This window comes from Acanthisitta chloris, unplaced genomic scaffold (genome assembly GCF_000695815.1).
Source record: "Acanthisitta chloris isolate BGI_N310 unplaced genomic scaffold, ASM69581v1 scaffold15001, whole genome shotgun sequence".
Classification (NCBI taxonomy): Eukaryota; Metazoa; Chordata; class Aves; order Passeriformes; family Acanthisittidae; genus Acanthisitta; species Acanthisitta chloris.
The window spans coordinates 36,261-49,543 of NW_008657747.1; the positions used below are offsets into that span (position 1 = coordinate 36,261).

A 13,283-nucleotide genomic window follows, 5' to 3' on the forward strand; every position below is an offset into this window, starting at 1 on the left:
TTCATTTTGAGCAGAGGGAGGATGGAAAACTGACAGCAAGACTACAAATCTACGGAAGAGTGATCTGTCCAGATGCAGATGTCTTGGTGGCTGCATTTAGTTTTAGGAACAGAAATCAGGGGTCCCATCTAAAGACAACTGATGTTGTCTCCTCTTGACAAGTTTTCTTGAATTTGCAATTGAATAATTTTTCCTCCCAAATATTGCTGATGAGGAAGGACAGCCACCTACACCAGCGGCACGTATCTGTCATCTTACAGCATTCTGAAATTGCATGGAAAGCAGAGAACAAGGTGTAGCTGTTAACTCTTTTGCTTCTCCATCTTCTTCAAATAAGAACTACCTACTCCTGCCCCTCGTACACAGCAGAAGGAAGAAGGGACTTGGAGTGAAGGACTTTGGAAGAAGGGACTTTGCAGTGAATCCTCTACCCATCAGCAGTTGTGCCTTCACCAAGAAACACTGCAGTGAGGCTGAATTAGCAGTAACTCTTGTACATTGGACTGTTTGGGGGGATTTTGCTGTGATGAACCAAGTAGTAGACAGCAAATAAACTGGTAATATCTGGTCTATTCCTGCTATCAGGAAGATGCCATCTCTGGAGGTCACCACCCAATCCAGAAAGCAAAGCATTGCTGGAAGCTCCTGTAGCACATAGGCTATGGAAATGTGCTCTTCAATGCCATTTCTGAACAGAAAAGCACACCAGGTCTAGGTTAGATTTCGTTTCACAAGAGGTCAGATAGAGTTTAAGGAGCCAAAAGAAGCAGTGCTTAAAACCATGCATAAAACAGGTCTTCAAAGTTTGGGAGGCAAGAGGGTTCATTCTTGAGTGGCTTGCAGGAGTAGTGGTTTCCAGGCTTATGGTGACAATAATCACAGCTTTCCACTTAGGCAAGATTTTTCTGCAATTAATTTCTAAATTGGTTTCCTTCCCATTCCATTTTTTTTTCTTCCTTCTTTTTTTTTTTTTTTTTAGTGGGGGTTAAGAAAAGAAACCCTTGTCCCTATACCAGCTTTTTGATACTCTGCTAAAAGCAACACTATGCTACTTATATAATATTGACAGTATTGCACAAATAAGCCAAACAGGAGGCACGTAGGAGTTAGTGGCAATAACTAACTTTTTCAAAAAGCACACCTTGAAACCAGAAGGATCAGCTCACGAGGAGAAAGAACTGGGTTTCAGGAGCAAAGGATTTATGGTGGTTAAAATGAAAGCATCAGACAAGGAAATTATAGAGTAGTTGTATGTCTGCTAAAACAACCTTACACATATATTTATACACACACATATATAAAATAGATAAAAATTACTTTTTCAACAGGTCATGAAGAAAACTGTTTATCTGCCAACCTAGTGAGGCTATGTGATTAATAATAAGATTCCTTGGGATAGTTGGGTCTGGAGTTATTTGTTCAGACACAGTGCATTCCTATCAAGACTGATAATCTGACAAATTACAGTCAATTTTACTAATATATACTAGCTTTTTTTCTGAGTAAACCTCAGGGATCTTACAGCAGAGGAGGTATATTTATAAAAGGAGGGAAAAGAAGTGGATGAAAGCAATCACCTGCTTACCATAGCAGGGAGAGGTTGTACTTGTGCTCACTTTCAAACTATTTCATGCCTGAATTGTTAAAGAATTTGCAATGGGTGTTACCACCTACCCACACATTTCAGGTGTGGTCTTAAAAAACATGCATGTATACTTTGCCTGTAATTATCAGAGGAGAACCTACAAGGAATAGGGAAAATAAGTAAGATGCTGCTATGGCTATTACAGGAAAATGCTCAGGCTGTGCTTCACCTGGGGACAGAGTAATTGGGACCCTGACAGGGACACATTGGGGATCCTAATGAAAGACCTCAGAAGAGCAGAGGACACCCATCATTGGATGTATGCTCCTCAAGCAGTTGTTTCTCTTTGTTTTTGCTTACTGACTCTCCTTCTAGCAATTCACTCTGCATTATGACTGAATTAGGTAAGTAGGTGCTGGGGGAAGTGCTCTTGGCTAACTTCAGAGTACAGCCAGGCTCATTAAAACCAGCACATTTGCTGCAGCGTGTGCAGCATTTCCTCTAGGTTTTAAGATTGTTTTAGTAAGTGAAATTCTGAGCAGAAAGAATATATTTTAATTTATTTTTCAGTGCCCCCTGTTGTAAGTATTCAATGTCATGCCGGATGTTAATTTTTATTTTGGATTATTACACTATAGAGCACAAAAATACACGAATGCAATATCTTTATAAAAATGAACGCATCCTTCTAGAAGCCTGAAGCTGCTAAGTGCCCAGGACAGGTTCATTAGCACAATTTTGGAGCATGAAAGAGAAACTGAATTGAGAACACAAAATTCACAAATATCAACACGAAATCTCACGGCTTTTAAACAAAGTTTTGTCCCACCTCCTGCTGCTGTCTCCCAGGAAAACTGTGGAGAGCAGAGCCCACGAGCTGCCAGTGGGTTATAGAGACAAGCCTAGATTTAGCCCCTTAAATCATCCCCTAGCAATTTGATTTGGGGTAGTGGTATGCAGGATTAGCATACAAATAACCATCCTTTCCATCAGAGAGTAACAGGGCAAGGTTGTTACAGGTGTCAAAACTTTGATTGACATCCTAGACACAGCAGCAAGGTGCCTGGCCAAAAGCAGAGCTGTGAGTTTGAGCTTCTCCTGAGCCAGGGAGGGATGTCATGCTGTGGGTAGGGGTAATGGCTGCATAGCACACAGAAAACAAGGACACAATGATTCAAGATGGGTTTGCAGGCAAAGCCATTCCAATTCGAAATATTTGGCTTTGCTAAGGTTTCGAAATTAATAGGCCCTAGAGCTTTCAATAGGATTATTCAGGGTACATCAAGTCAAGCATGTAGTATACATTTGTAGGATTAGATTTAATGTTATTTTGGTATAAAGCAATTCTTAAATGTATCAGATTACAGATTAAATAAGGAGGGCAGCAAAAACTAGTGCAGTGTAGCTTGTTATTGAGACTGTCCTTCCCCTTCCTGGCACTTTGAATAAGCCAGACAGACACATTAGGCTTATAAAGATTTCTTTGACAAGTTTGGGGGATATTTTTTTTGTAAACTCAAATCTCAAATCCTAGAAACTTCTGAATTCTGCATAAAACTTGTTTGAACAAATTAGAAAGGGAGAAATGAAGTTTGTTTCTTTGTGGGAAGATGAGATTTTAAGTTTTGTATTGTCTTTAACAAAGAATATCTTCATTTTTAAGGCAAATTTTGGAACGGGTGGTGGCTCTGAACAGTCCTGACTTCAAAAAACCACAAAATTTAAGTAGGAGCAACCATAGTGACGGAAGATGAGAAGTAAGACAATAATTCACTGTGATTGCAATTGTTATTACCATCCCTAATCTGCAGCCTGTAACTCACTTAAACTATCACTACTTAGAAGTCCTTCCTTAAAATTTATTGAAAAGCCAAAACCAAGTTCAGTGGTTGCTATTGGAACTGTTTTTAGAAGTTATTCAGCAATAGTAAATTCCTCTGTTTCTTAGAGTGGATTCACTTACAAAAGGGGTTAATTATTAAATCTGCATTTGTTTTCTCTAATACGTATTTCTCTTTCAAGTATCTGCAAAGAAATAATATCATAAAATAAAATAACATTTATTTTGTCCCAAGGTGGATCAATAATGCGGTTCAGTTACAGTATAATAAATACTGACCACTAAGCTAAAACCTAAGAGACCGTGGATGCTGAGATTTATGGCTTGGAAGCTTGTCTTGAACAAAACTCAGGTTGGATTCTGAAGCATTTTGAACTTCATAATATCAAGAGAGAAGTGATTACTCCTGTGTCCATAAAGTCCAAAGGTTCAAGCTTGGTTCAAAATGAAGGTGTGATATGAAAGTAGAGACACAAGAGCAAGGAGACATTTACTGCCTGGTGTAGAATAGTAACTTCTTAATTTGTCCAATATATCATCACTTACAGCAAATTCAAATGTATAACTTGACTTATTCTCACTTACTCTCACCGCCCCAAATGTAGAAAAGATACAATAAAATCCCTGAAATAGTCCCTAACATAATTTTATCTTTCCATGTTGTGCAATTTTCACTTTCATCTTTTTTGCCAACATAAGATATTATCATTTTTGCAAAAGAAAAGATGAAAGGCTTAAATTCCACTACTGCACAATACAACTTCACTCGAGAGCACAGTTTTCCCGAGGAACATCATTCCAGAGCTGAACCTGTAGTCATTTTCTGCTTGTGAAAAGTTTCCCTGTGCTGTGTTTGGTTCTAAACTAGATAAACAGGGTTCACTGGAATCCCAAAGGAAAATATTTTGTAGTTAATAATTGGGGTCATTGTGCTCTTTGAAAAATAGGTGCTAAATGCTCTCAGGTGCTGGTGGTAGCTGCGGTTCTGATGTCAAATGTGGAGTCGGAGTGAGTTGTGAATTCATTGTTCTGGCCACACCATCACCACATTTCAGCACATGCTGAAATTAAGGCAACACTAACCTTTACCCATTGCCGTGGTACTGTCAAGATGCTTAATTGGTAGCATTCATTTCAAGTCTGTCTTAACTGGTTTAGAGAAGATGGGACCACGATCATCTTGCAAGTACCTGTGCAATGCAGGATGCAGAATTCCATCTTGATTTCTGCACGAATATATGTGTGTGGATATCATACCAAGCCAATGTGCAGAGAGCACCCAGCATGGAGAGCTGGCAATGTATCTCAGCTGTAGAATACATCATTTTGATACAATGCTTACTGAAGAACAAATTGGGCTGAACTACTTCTGACTGAGCAATCTATGTCTAAGATGATAATTTTTGATAGTTTCGTACATACAGCTAAAAAAGCAGCACGTTCTAGGGATGACTTAAACAGCCTTTTCTCTTTTAAATTATGAACCTACTGATATCTGTAGCCATTTTTATATGTACTAATCAGATACAATGAGACTCAAGTCTTGAAAGGCCAATTGATTCAGGATGGGCAAGAAGCAGCCTGAGGAAGGTGTAAAATAATAGTACCAGAATGGCATTACAGGGAAGGAGGTGTAAAACACAGAAAGCTTTTGGAGAAGGTAGACTGTGTCTGAAAAACTTCAAGAATATTTTAACCAGGAAACAAAAAAAAAAAGCATATAACTATTACTATTTTATTTAAAAGATCATCTATTATCATAGTAAGGAATTGAGAAGTTAGCCCTCAAACACCTCAAACACATTTAGTGAGGTACTGCCAAAGTATGGATTCTTAAGGATGGAGATAGTTAAGACCAATTGAATTTACAAAACATTTCAGTATTGTATACTGTGTATTTTGATTTCCAAATCCACCATGAGTATTTTGAACTTCTGTGAGAAATTAAAAGAGAACGCAATTTCTAAAGCCAGGAGGGCTGAAAAAGTGTGTAACAATGTCATCCATTTTGATTGTTACAGGTTACTCAAACATTCACATCAAGAAGGAATGCTGTATATTTTCTGGAAGACTTGAAAAATACAGAATAGCAAATACCAAAATTCAGTAATAGACTTTTTCTTTCAATTACATAATAGAGACTTGGGTTTGGTTGTACTTTTTTTTTTTTTGAGTTTTGGGTAAAACATAACCTAAATTACTAAAAATTTCAAACTAATTAAACATTTTATAAACAGATATATGTGTATATGTATATATTTTAAGGAACAGATATGTAGCAGAAATCAGAACTTTTTAAAGGCATCTCTATGCTAGGCAATTAGAACTAAATATTCTTCTACTACATTATACAGAGATGCTTTGTTTCATGTATGCTTCTGGTCAAGAAAGAAGAAAGTTTCCAATTAAACTTTGGATGTCAAATCACATGTCGTAATGTAGCTGATAATATTTATTCTTGAAGTAAATAACGTTAATCTGGGCATTCTTTTAAACATTTTTTCATAAAATCCACTAGTCAAAGTTGCTTCTGAGAAAAAATTCAGCAAGGAAGAAAGCAAGAAAATTGCATTTCTTCTAGAAGAGGTTACAGAAAATATTGAGCAGACCTATAGAATTGTTGTTCTCTCACCACGAACATTATCCTATCCTTTGGCACTGCAGAATTATTTAGGCTGCCTCCAAATCACTGCATTTATTAAGCTTTATTGAGCTGCTATGTATTGGCAAAACCTTTGTAGTAAAATAATTTTCCATCAAAATACACCGTAGTGTAGTGGTGTAATGAAGAGCTGTAGGACAGGCTCTAAGAGGCACTGTACTTTCATCTCAAAAGTCTCCTGAAATTCTTTGAACATTTCCAGGGGATTAATGAGGTATTTTGACAACATGCAAGAAGAGTCTGGTTTTCAAGAAGCCTTATAAGAGGGAACATTCACATTCTTGGAAATTAAACTGTGTATTTTAAGCCACTAAAAATAACACAATTATTAAAAATTTGGCAGCTCTAAAGCAAAATACCACAGATACAGGGAAACACATGGAACTACTGAAGAGCCTCAAACTTGAGCGCACGCATTTTGCAGCATTTCAACATGACTTAAACACCAATTTTAACAGCTTAATTGAATGTTTCTTATTAAAAGCTATCACAGATGATCTAAAATAAGAACAAGCTAAACTAGCCAGAGTGTAACTAAATCAAAAGCATTATTCTTTGCAAGTTGGGTGGATTAACCTTGCGCACATGCATCGCTCTCCTGATCCCTTCAACAACTGTTAAGGTGTTTGGAGGGTTTCAAAACCTTTGGCAATTAGTGGAAGAGAGTATTCTTGCTTTTTTTCTTTTCCCCAAGACATGCTAAATGACACAATTAATGTAAATTTAGAAGAACATTTGTTGCACTCAGCAAAATCAGAACAAATAAATTGCTACACCTGCACCTGTATTTTTAGGGCATATTCCTGCAAACTAGTAGTCACTTGAATTCTTCAATGCATTGCAACAAGGCTATTAGTGGGTTCAGTTCTAAAAAGGTTTAGTGAAGAAAGTGGAGCTCTCAAGCCTCACTTCCATAAATACCTCAATATTCCTGAAAACTCTGAGTGCTTCAATCTTTAAAGCTCTACCCTTATTTAATCAAGTTGGGCAAGAAGCATACTGAGGTGGCATTTTGAAAACACTTCCTTACCCACTACCTGTGAAAATATCCATATAGACTATTCACACATGCATTTATACAGCTGGTATCTTCGGTGTTTGCAACACTTTCCATGCCATGAGAGAGAAATGGGATGTGCTAATCGGCACAAGGCCACGAGACATTTTAAATCTCTCTAAGTACTCCTACGCAATAATTTTTTAAAATAATAATTCTCTTTAGAGTGTGAGCAATTGTACAGGAAAAAGCTGCTTCCTAAACTCTCCTCTTTTCAGTCTGCACCCTTTCACGAGCTAAATATTTTACAGATGCAGCATCTTTCTAATGCTTATTGTTGAACACTTTACTCTGTGTAGTCATGTCTCATTATTTACAAGATCTCCTCCAATATCCAGTTTTAAAAACTTGGCTTTTCTCTGGTCTTTCAATCAGCAAGTGAGAAGAGAAAAAACCCAACATGATCTGTCCCTTTCTTTAGGAATAGCGATCTACTCATTTTCATAGCAGTTCTGTGGTACTTTTAAAGTCTGCAGCGTATTTGCAAACAAGATCAATACCAAGGTTGGGTGGTGAGGGGTGTAGACTTTTGTGTCATCATCCTCCCCATCCTCAATAAGGTTCTAGACGTGTTTAAGGGCAAAAATTCCACCCCGGTATATTAGTTTTGTTAATCCTTTTCCTGTGATCTTGCTTGCCTGGCTAGGGAAATTATGCAAAAAGTAATAAAAGTTCTAATTCAATTTCCATGTTAAGAGATGGATTTGGAAGAAAAAAAATATCAGAAACCATATTCTTTGTGTTTACTAAGAGATATGCACTCCAACATTTAGTGTCATGGAGCTGGAGTTAAAACCAGAAACGGCAAAGATAATTTAGCTGCATGAATGCCTGCTCTTCAGTAAAATGCTGCCAAAATTAAATAGGAATGAAACAGCACTTTGTAGTCATTGGTGGCTCAGCAGGGTTTGCGTAGTTAAAAACCTAAGTGAAAAGGGTGATTGACCTACATTGCTACTAGCTTAGCACAGCTGTACTTTCATATTTTTGCTGCATCCGAGGAAGCTCATTATTTAATACAACTGAGTTACATGTAATTGTCGGTCTTTCATTTCACACTTTTAGGGGGCAGATATTCATCTCAGACGTGCAGCAGGCATTGCTGTGCATCTGCAAACAGCCACGGCTGCCTGTTTGCAGGCAGGCTAAGACACAGGATTGCACACACTTGCACCTGAAATTAGGAGGCTGCCTAGGGGTAGGAGGACCTCACAAATATGCAGAAATCAAATGAGCAGATGGAACAGAGAGCAAATCCCTTGGCACCCCAAAGGCGAAGGCTCTGCTGTTTCCCTATTGTTTTGAGCAGGAGCAGCCCAGAACGCACAACCAAAGCACATTTCACACAACTCATACCTGCAGTTTAAATAAGTAATAACATTCCAGTTAACAACCAGTTTGACATGTTAACAGCCCAAGGGCTGTTAACATAATGACTGGTCATTAATGGCAGTAATGACAGATTTCAAAGGGAATATTGTGCTTGTAAATGGACATGCTGCCAGTCAGAAGAGAGGACAGAGCAGGATAGGCTGATACATTAAGATGTCACCGTACAGCTCTGGAGGGAAAAAGAGGGAAAAAAAAGTTCTTGCATATTTCACTTACTGTAAATGGACTTGAAATATTGGCGTAAACCTAAGTTCCTTAAATTAAGTCTTCACTTTCTAACCCAAGAGTGTATAAGCAGAAGACAGAAGCCTGCAGGGGAATTATACTCTGCATATCATTTTCACCGAGTGTGTTATTTCTAACATTGAGACCTTTCTTTACTCAAGTCACTTCTCATCCTCGTTAACAAAACGGAGTTCATTCCTGCCGCGGCTACCCTGATACCCTTGGGTGTCACACGCCGCCTCTGAAACCACTGGAGTTCCTTACATGAATCAGAATCCAGGGTAAAGCCTCTCACACCCAAAGCATCTTCCAAGCTCATTACCTCATTAAAGATTCCTTCCATCCCCTCAATCCCTCCCAATCTGGAGAAAAAGGGTTTAATATAGTATAATTAACTAATTTTACCAAAGGAGACAGCTAAAGCAAAGCAAGTTTTGAAGTTCTGAAGATACAGAGTATTTATAAGAAGCTCAAAGTGGGTACCTCAGGGCTCCACTGCAGCACCGGAGTGTACACCAGGGCCGAGGGAGGGTTTAGGTTTCTTTGGCAGGCATCTCTAAATGAGAGATACTGGAAGGATCTTTGCAAACAGGCAAAGACACAATCACACAGTTTACGAATTTAAACGTGAGTGTTAAAGTACCCAAACTGGCTACATTATTGCTTGTAGCAGCTGTAGAATGGCTGGGTTATTGAAAGGCATAATGAACACAGAGAGACAAGTTAATAAGCAATTTTACTCTTTATAGTATCGTTCCAGCCACATATCCTCTAGAGGGCACCACATAAATTAATAGGAAGCCAGAACAGTTTTATATGTAGCAAAGATTCCCTTTATGGTTAAAAAGAAAAGAAAAAAAACAACTAAAAAGATAGTTTGAAACCATCTTCGAGCCCTAATCTGGTTATTAGCACAATGCAATTTGTTCTTTAAATCCATATCAAGTGGATTGCTAAATATGAAAGCTTATTTGACTACAAAGCTAGAGAAATTTTAACTAGTTTCTACATTAGCATTAAAAGATCACTTTTATAGGTTCACTGCATAACTAAGTAGATAAGACGCAATGAGGCAAATGACTATCTGCAATTACCTTAAGTGCATCAGTTTGAAGTTTAGTGTAAATACCAAGTTTAAATCTATGCACTCACAAGTATCACTAAAAAAAAAACAACTCATAACAAAATAACCTCATTAAGACTTGATAAATCAAGAGGCAAAAATCAGAAACATCTGAAAACTGATTATAAGATTTCTCATGTGTGCTGGTTTCACTGATGCAAAAGTAAATGTCGTGTATGAAGAAATAACAAAAATACTGGTTTTAAATGCGGTCATGACAGACAAAATACAGTCTCCTTTCTCTGAATTGCAACAATCTATTAGCCAAGTATTTACTCCCATTAAACCTTTGAAGACCAGAGGGGAACAGTGTGTGTGCATGAATCTGTGCCAGGGAAATGCTTTGCTCATATCTCTGCTACTAGATCTCTTTTGGTTTTGATTTTAAAACATTAGATCTGCTGCACTAGCACTTGGGAGATTCAGTAAGTTCAAAGTCTCCAGTAAATTTGGAGCTGGGATCAAACAGCCATAGCAGAGTTTTCTCACTCCTGCAGGCATTTGTTGTAGAAAGATTCTTTAAATGGGTTTTAAAAATTGGGATGTTGTTTCCCCTCCCTAGAAGCTTTTCCAACCCCTCTCTATAGACACTCGCTTTAAGATCACAAGTGACCTAGGTTCACATACAACAATTCCCTTCTGTTCCAACAGGTTTTATAAGTGAGGTTTTGTTACCTACTACTTTGGCAACTTTAACACAATGGCTTTAAGACGCAGACTCTATGCTTAATTCCCAGCACTGTATATTGGGTTCAGTTCAGAGCTTTTATAGGTAGCAGAGTACTTTAACCACTAAGCAGTCTAAGCCATGTCTGAAGAACCTGGTCTGCCTTGCAGCTCCAGCTCAACAAATGCACAGGGCTTTTGTGAAGGTGTTTGTTCCACAAGAGGTTGTAATGTAGAGAGCCAAACTCCCAAAAGCTGTCAGTGCTTAAGTCTCAATTCCTGTTCCAGCCTACCCATGCTGTACAACTTGGGAAGGGATTGGTGTGTGAGAACCTCCTATTTGGTACCTGGACTTAAGCTGAACTTGTAAGTTAACATGTTCAAAGAGAATTTTAATTTTTCCCCAAGGTATTACTGAATTCAATGTCCCTTTAAAAGGAAAAGGCTTCACTAAAGGGGCAGGGGAGATATTCCCAGAAGTTCACCTTAGCCTGGAGCAGCTAGTCTCATTAGGCCCCCTCTGCAGGGAATGGAGGAAAGGTGCTACTATAGGAAATGTGCTCAGAATCACCCAGAGGAACATTTTCTCTCTATTTACTATTGAGAGCCCAGGGAGACTAAACTTCCCCATTAAGCTTAGCTCGTGCAAAGCAGCCCTATTTATTGACATACAGTCTGCAGATAAACTGTCCTGGTGCTGCTCACCAACACTCTGCTATGAGTTACTTCACAAATACTTTTGAGAACATAGGTTCACAAGCAAACCAAACAGAAAATCAGGTGACCGTTTCCTACCTCTAACAAACGGCAAGAGGTTAGTCAGCACCCCACCCAGGCCACCAAGGGAAATCAGGAGCAGGGAGGGTCTGAGCTCATGAGCCACATGATTATTAAGCATGTGGAAGGCAGTTGGGCGTCTTGGTCCAGCTTCTAAAAGCTGAATGACAACATTCACAAAAGTTTGAGTGCGACAAATTAAATCCCTTGGCAAACTAAGCGGACAAAAGCAAGTAAGCAAAGACAAGGGAACCACTCCTCACTTTCAGAGTTCAAACCCTGCACTGGAGCTGGTGCAGTTTGAGGCCACCACACCTGCCACCACCGTGCTGCTAGGAGGAGTAGGAGATCACAATCTCCCCAGGAACATGGTGCTGTGAGAAGTATGGGAAGATTTCCTCTCTTCCTCCTGAGAGCGCAGGACACCAGTATTAGCATCAGAAACCTGGCAACCACCTGCACAGCCTGGTTACGTGTGCTTTTTGATTCAGATTTGAATTTTATTGCCATGTTTCAGTATTTGTTTCCTCATCCTCCACATCTACTCAGCCTTGCAGCTCTCAGGTACTGCTTCTGCAATAGCAACTACGTTGGAAGGGCTGAACAGATTTACTGAGTTTGTTGGTGAACGGAAGAAGGACGAGACCTACCTCAGATAGTCTCTGCGACAAAGGATAAGGTTGGCTTTGGTGTACAAGGTGGAGCCCACCTCCCCCAGGCGACAGTCACAGCAGGCACATTTCAGGCAGTCCTCATGCCAATATTTGTCCAGGGCCTTTAGAAGATATCGGTCTTTAATCTTACGGTTGCAGCCAGCACAACCTTTCGGCTTGGTGTCTGGCTGGACTGAGAGCATTTGTATACCTGAAATACAATAAGACAAGAGAAGAGTAAAAATAGATATTCTCTCAAGTACAAAAACTCTTGCCCTTTTCTTCCTCCACCTCGCTGCTCCCCCCACACCCAGTTCATTTCACAGGCAATGCGTAGATAGGATAAAATAACCTAGATAGTCCACAGCAAGCTGAAAACAATGTTAAGATAAATGTGAGAGCAGAAACTTCCACTGTTCTAGGCTCCACAGCTTCTCTTTAACACCTCATTTACCTGGTCTCTTTGCTGAAAAGAAATAAGATTAAAAATAAAATTAAAATGAAATATTAAAGCAGTTCAGTCGAAAAGTCATCCACTTCCACACAAAGTATCCGATATTTAGCAACCAAAAATTCAAATATGCAGCATATCTGTGATGGCAAACACAGCTAAGTCCACATATTTGGATTTATTTGCACTAACTTTATAAAATATAAAGGCACTCCAGATGCTAAAGAAGAAAAGACTGAAGCTTTTATAGGCACAGTGTCAGGGAGGCTTGACAGAGAAATTTTGATGCTGGCTAGGGGGTGTGTTGGTTATTTAAGATTTCAGTTCTTATTAGACACATTAATGAAGTGATGAGATTTGCAGAGTCTTCAGTACCAGCATCACTAGTTACAACCTGCAGTGTAAGGAGCTTCTGAAAAATCTGATTTTAAATAACCTGCACAAGGTCAGTGAGTTGCCGGTTTGTCAAGGGAAAAAAAAATCACCAAAATTTTTAAAAAACCCAAACCAACAAAAACTCTGCCCCACTTTCCAATCCAATTTTTGCCAACAGCTAGTTCAGGACAAGGAGTACAGTAGTGTCCATTAAGTATATATATAAGTGTTGATATAATAGCAGAGAGCATTTAAAAACCAATTCAAACACCTGAACACTGTTTAATAGAGAGCACAGGTAAAAGAGGAACACGGCAGAGCGATGGTATTCAGAGCAGCACAGTCAGCTTCCAGGGATCCATTCAAAAATCAATTGCCCTCAGTTTTACAGTAAATGGGGAGAGGTCCCTGCCCCAAAGTGCTTACAGACTGGTCTCTCCTGGTGAGTTGCATGAACTGCCATCCCACTGCACTCAG

The 13,283-nt window shown here is 39.0% G+C and overlaps 1 protein-coding gene across 1 annotated transcript in view; it reads right to left on the reverse strand.

The window, feature by feature from the left end:
• The window catches only part of LMO3 (LIM domain only 3 (rhombotin-like 2)), a 48,143-nt gene extending 35,947 nt beyond the window's left edge, over positions 1-12,196 (reverse strand). Inside the window, exon 1 of the mRNA XM_009084844.1 lies at positions 11,978-12,196. Within this exon, the coding sequence (XP_009083092.1) occupies positions 11,978-12,183 (206 nt within the window). The 5' untranslated portion in view covers positions 12,184-12,196. The remainder of the gene's footprint in view (positions 1-11,977) is intronic.
• Between the last annotated feature and the right edge of the window lie 1,087 nt (positions 12,197-13,283).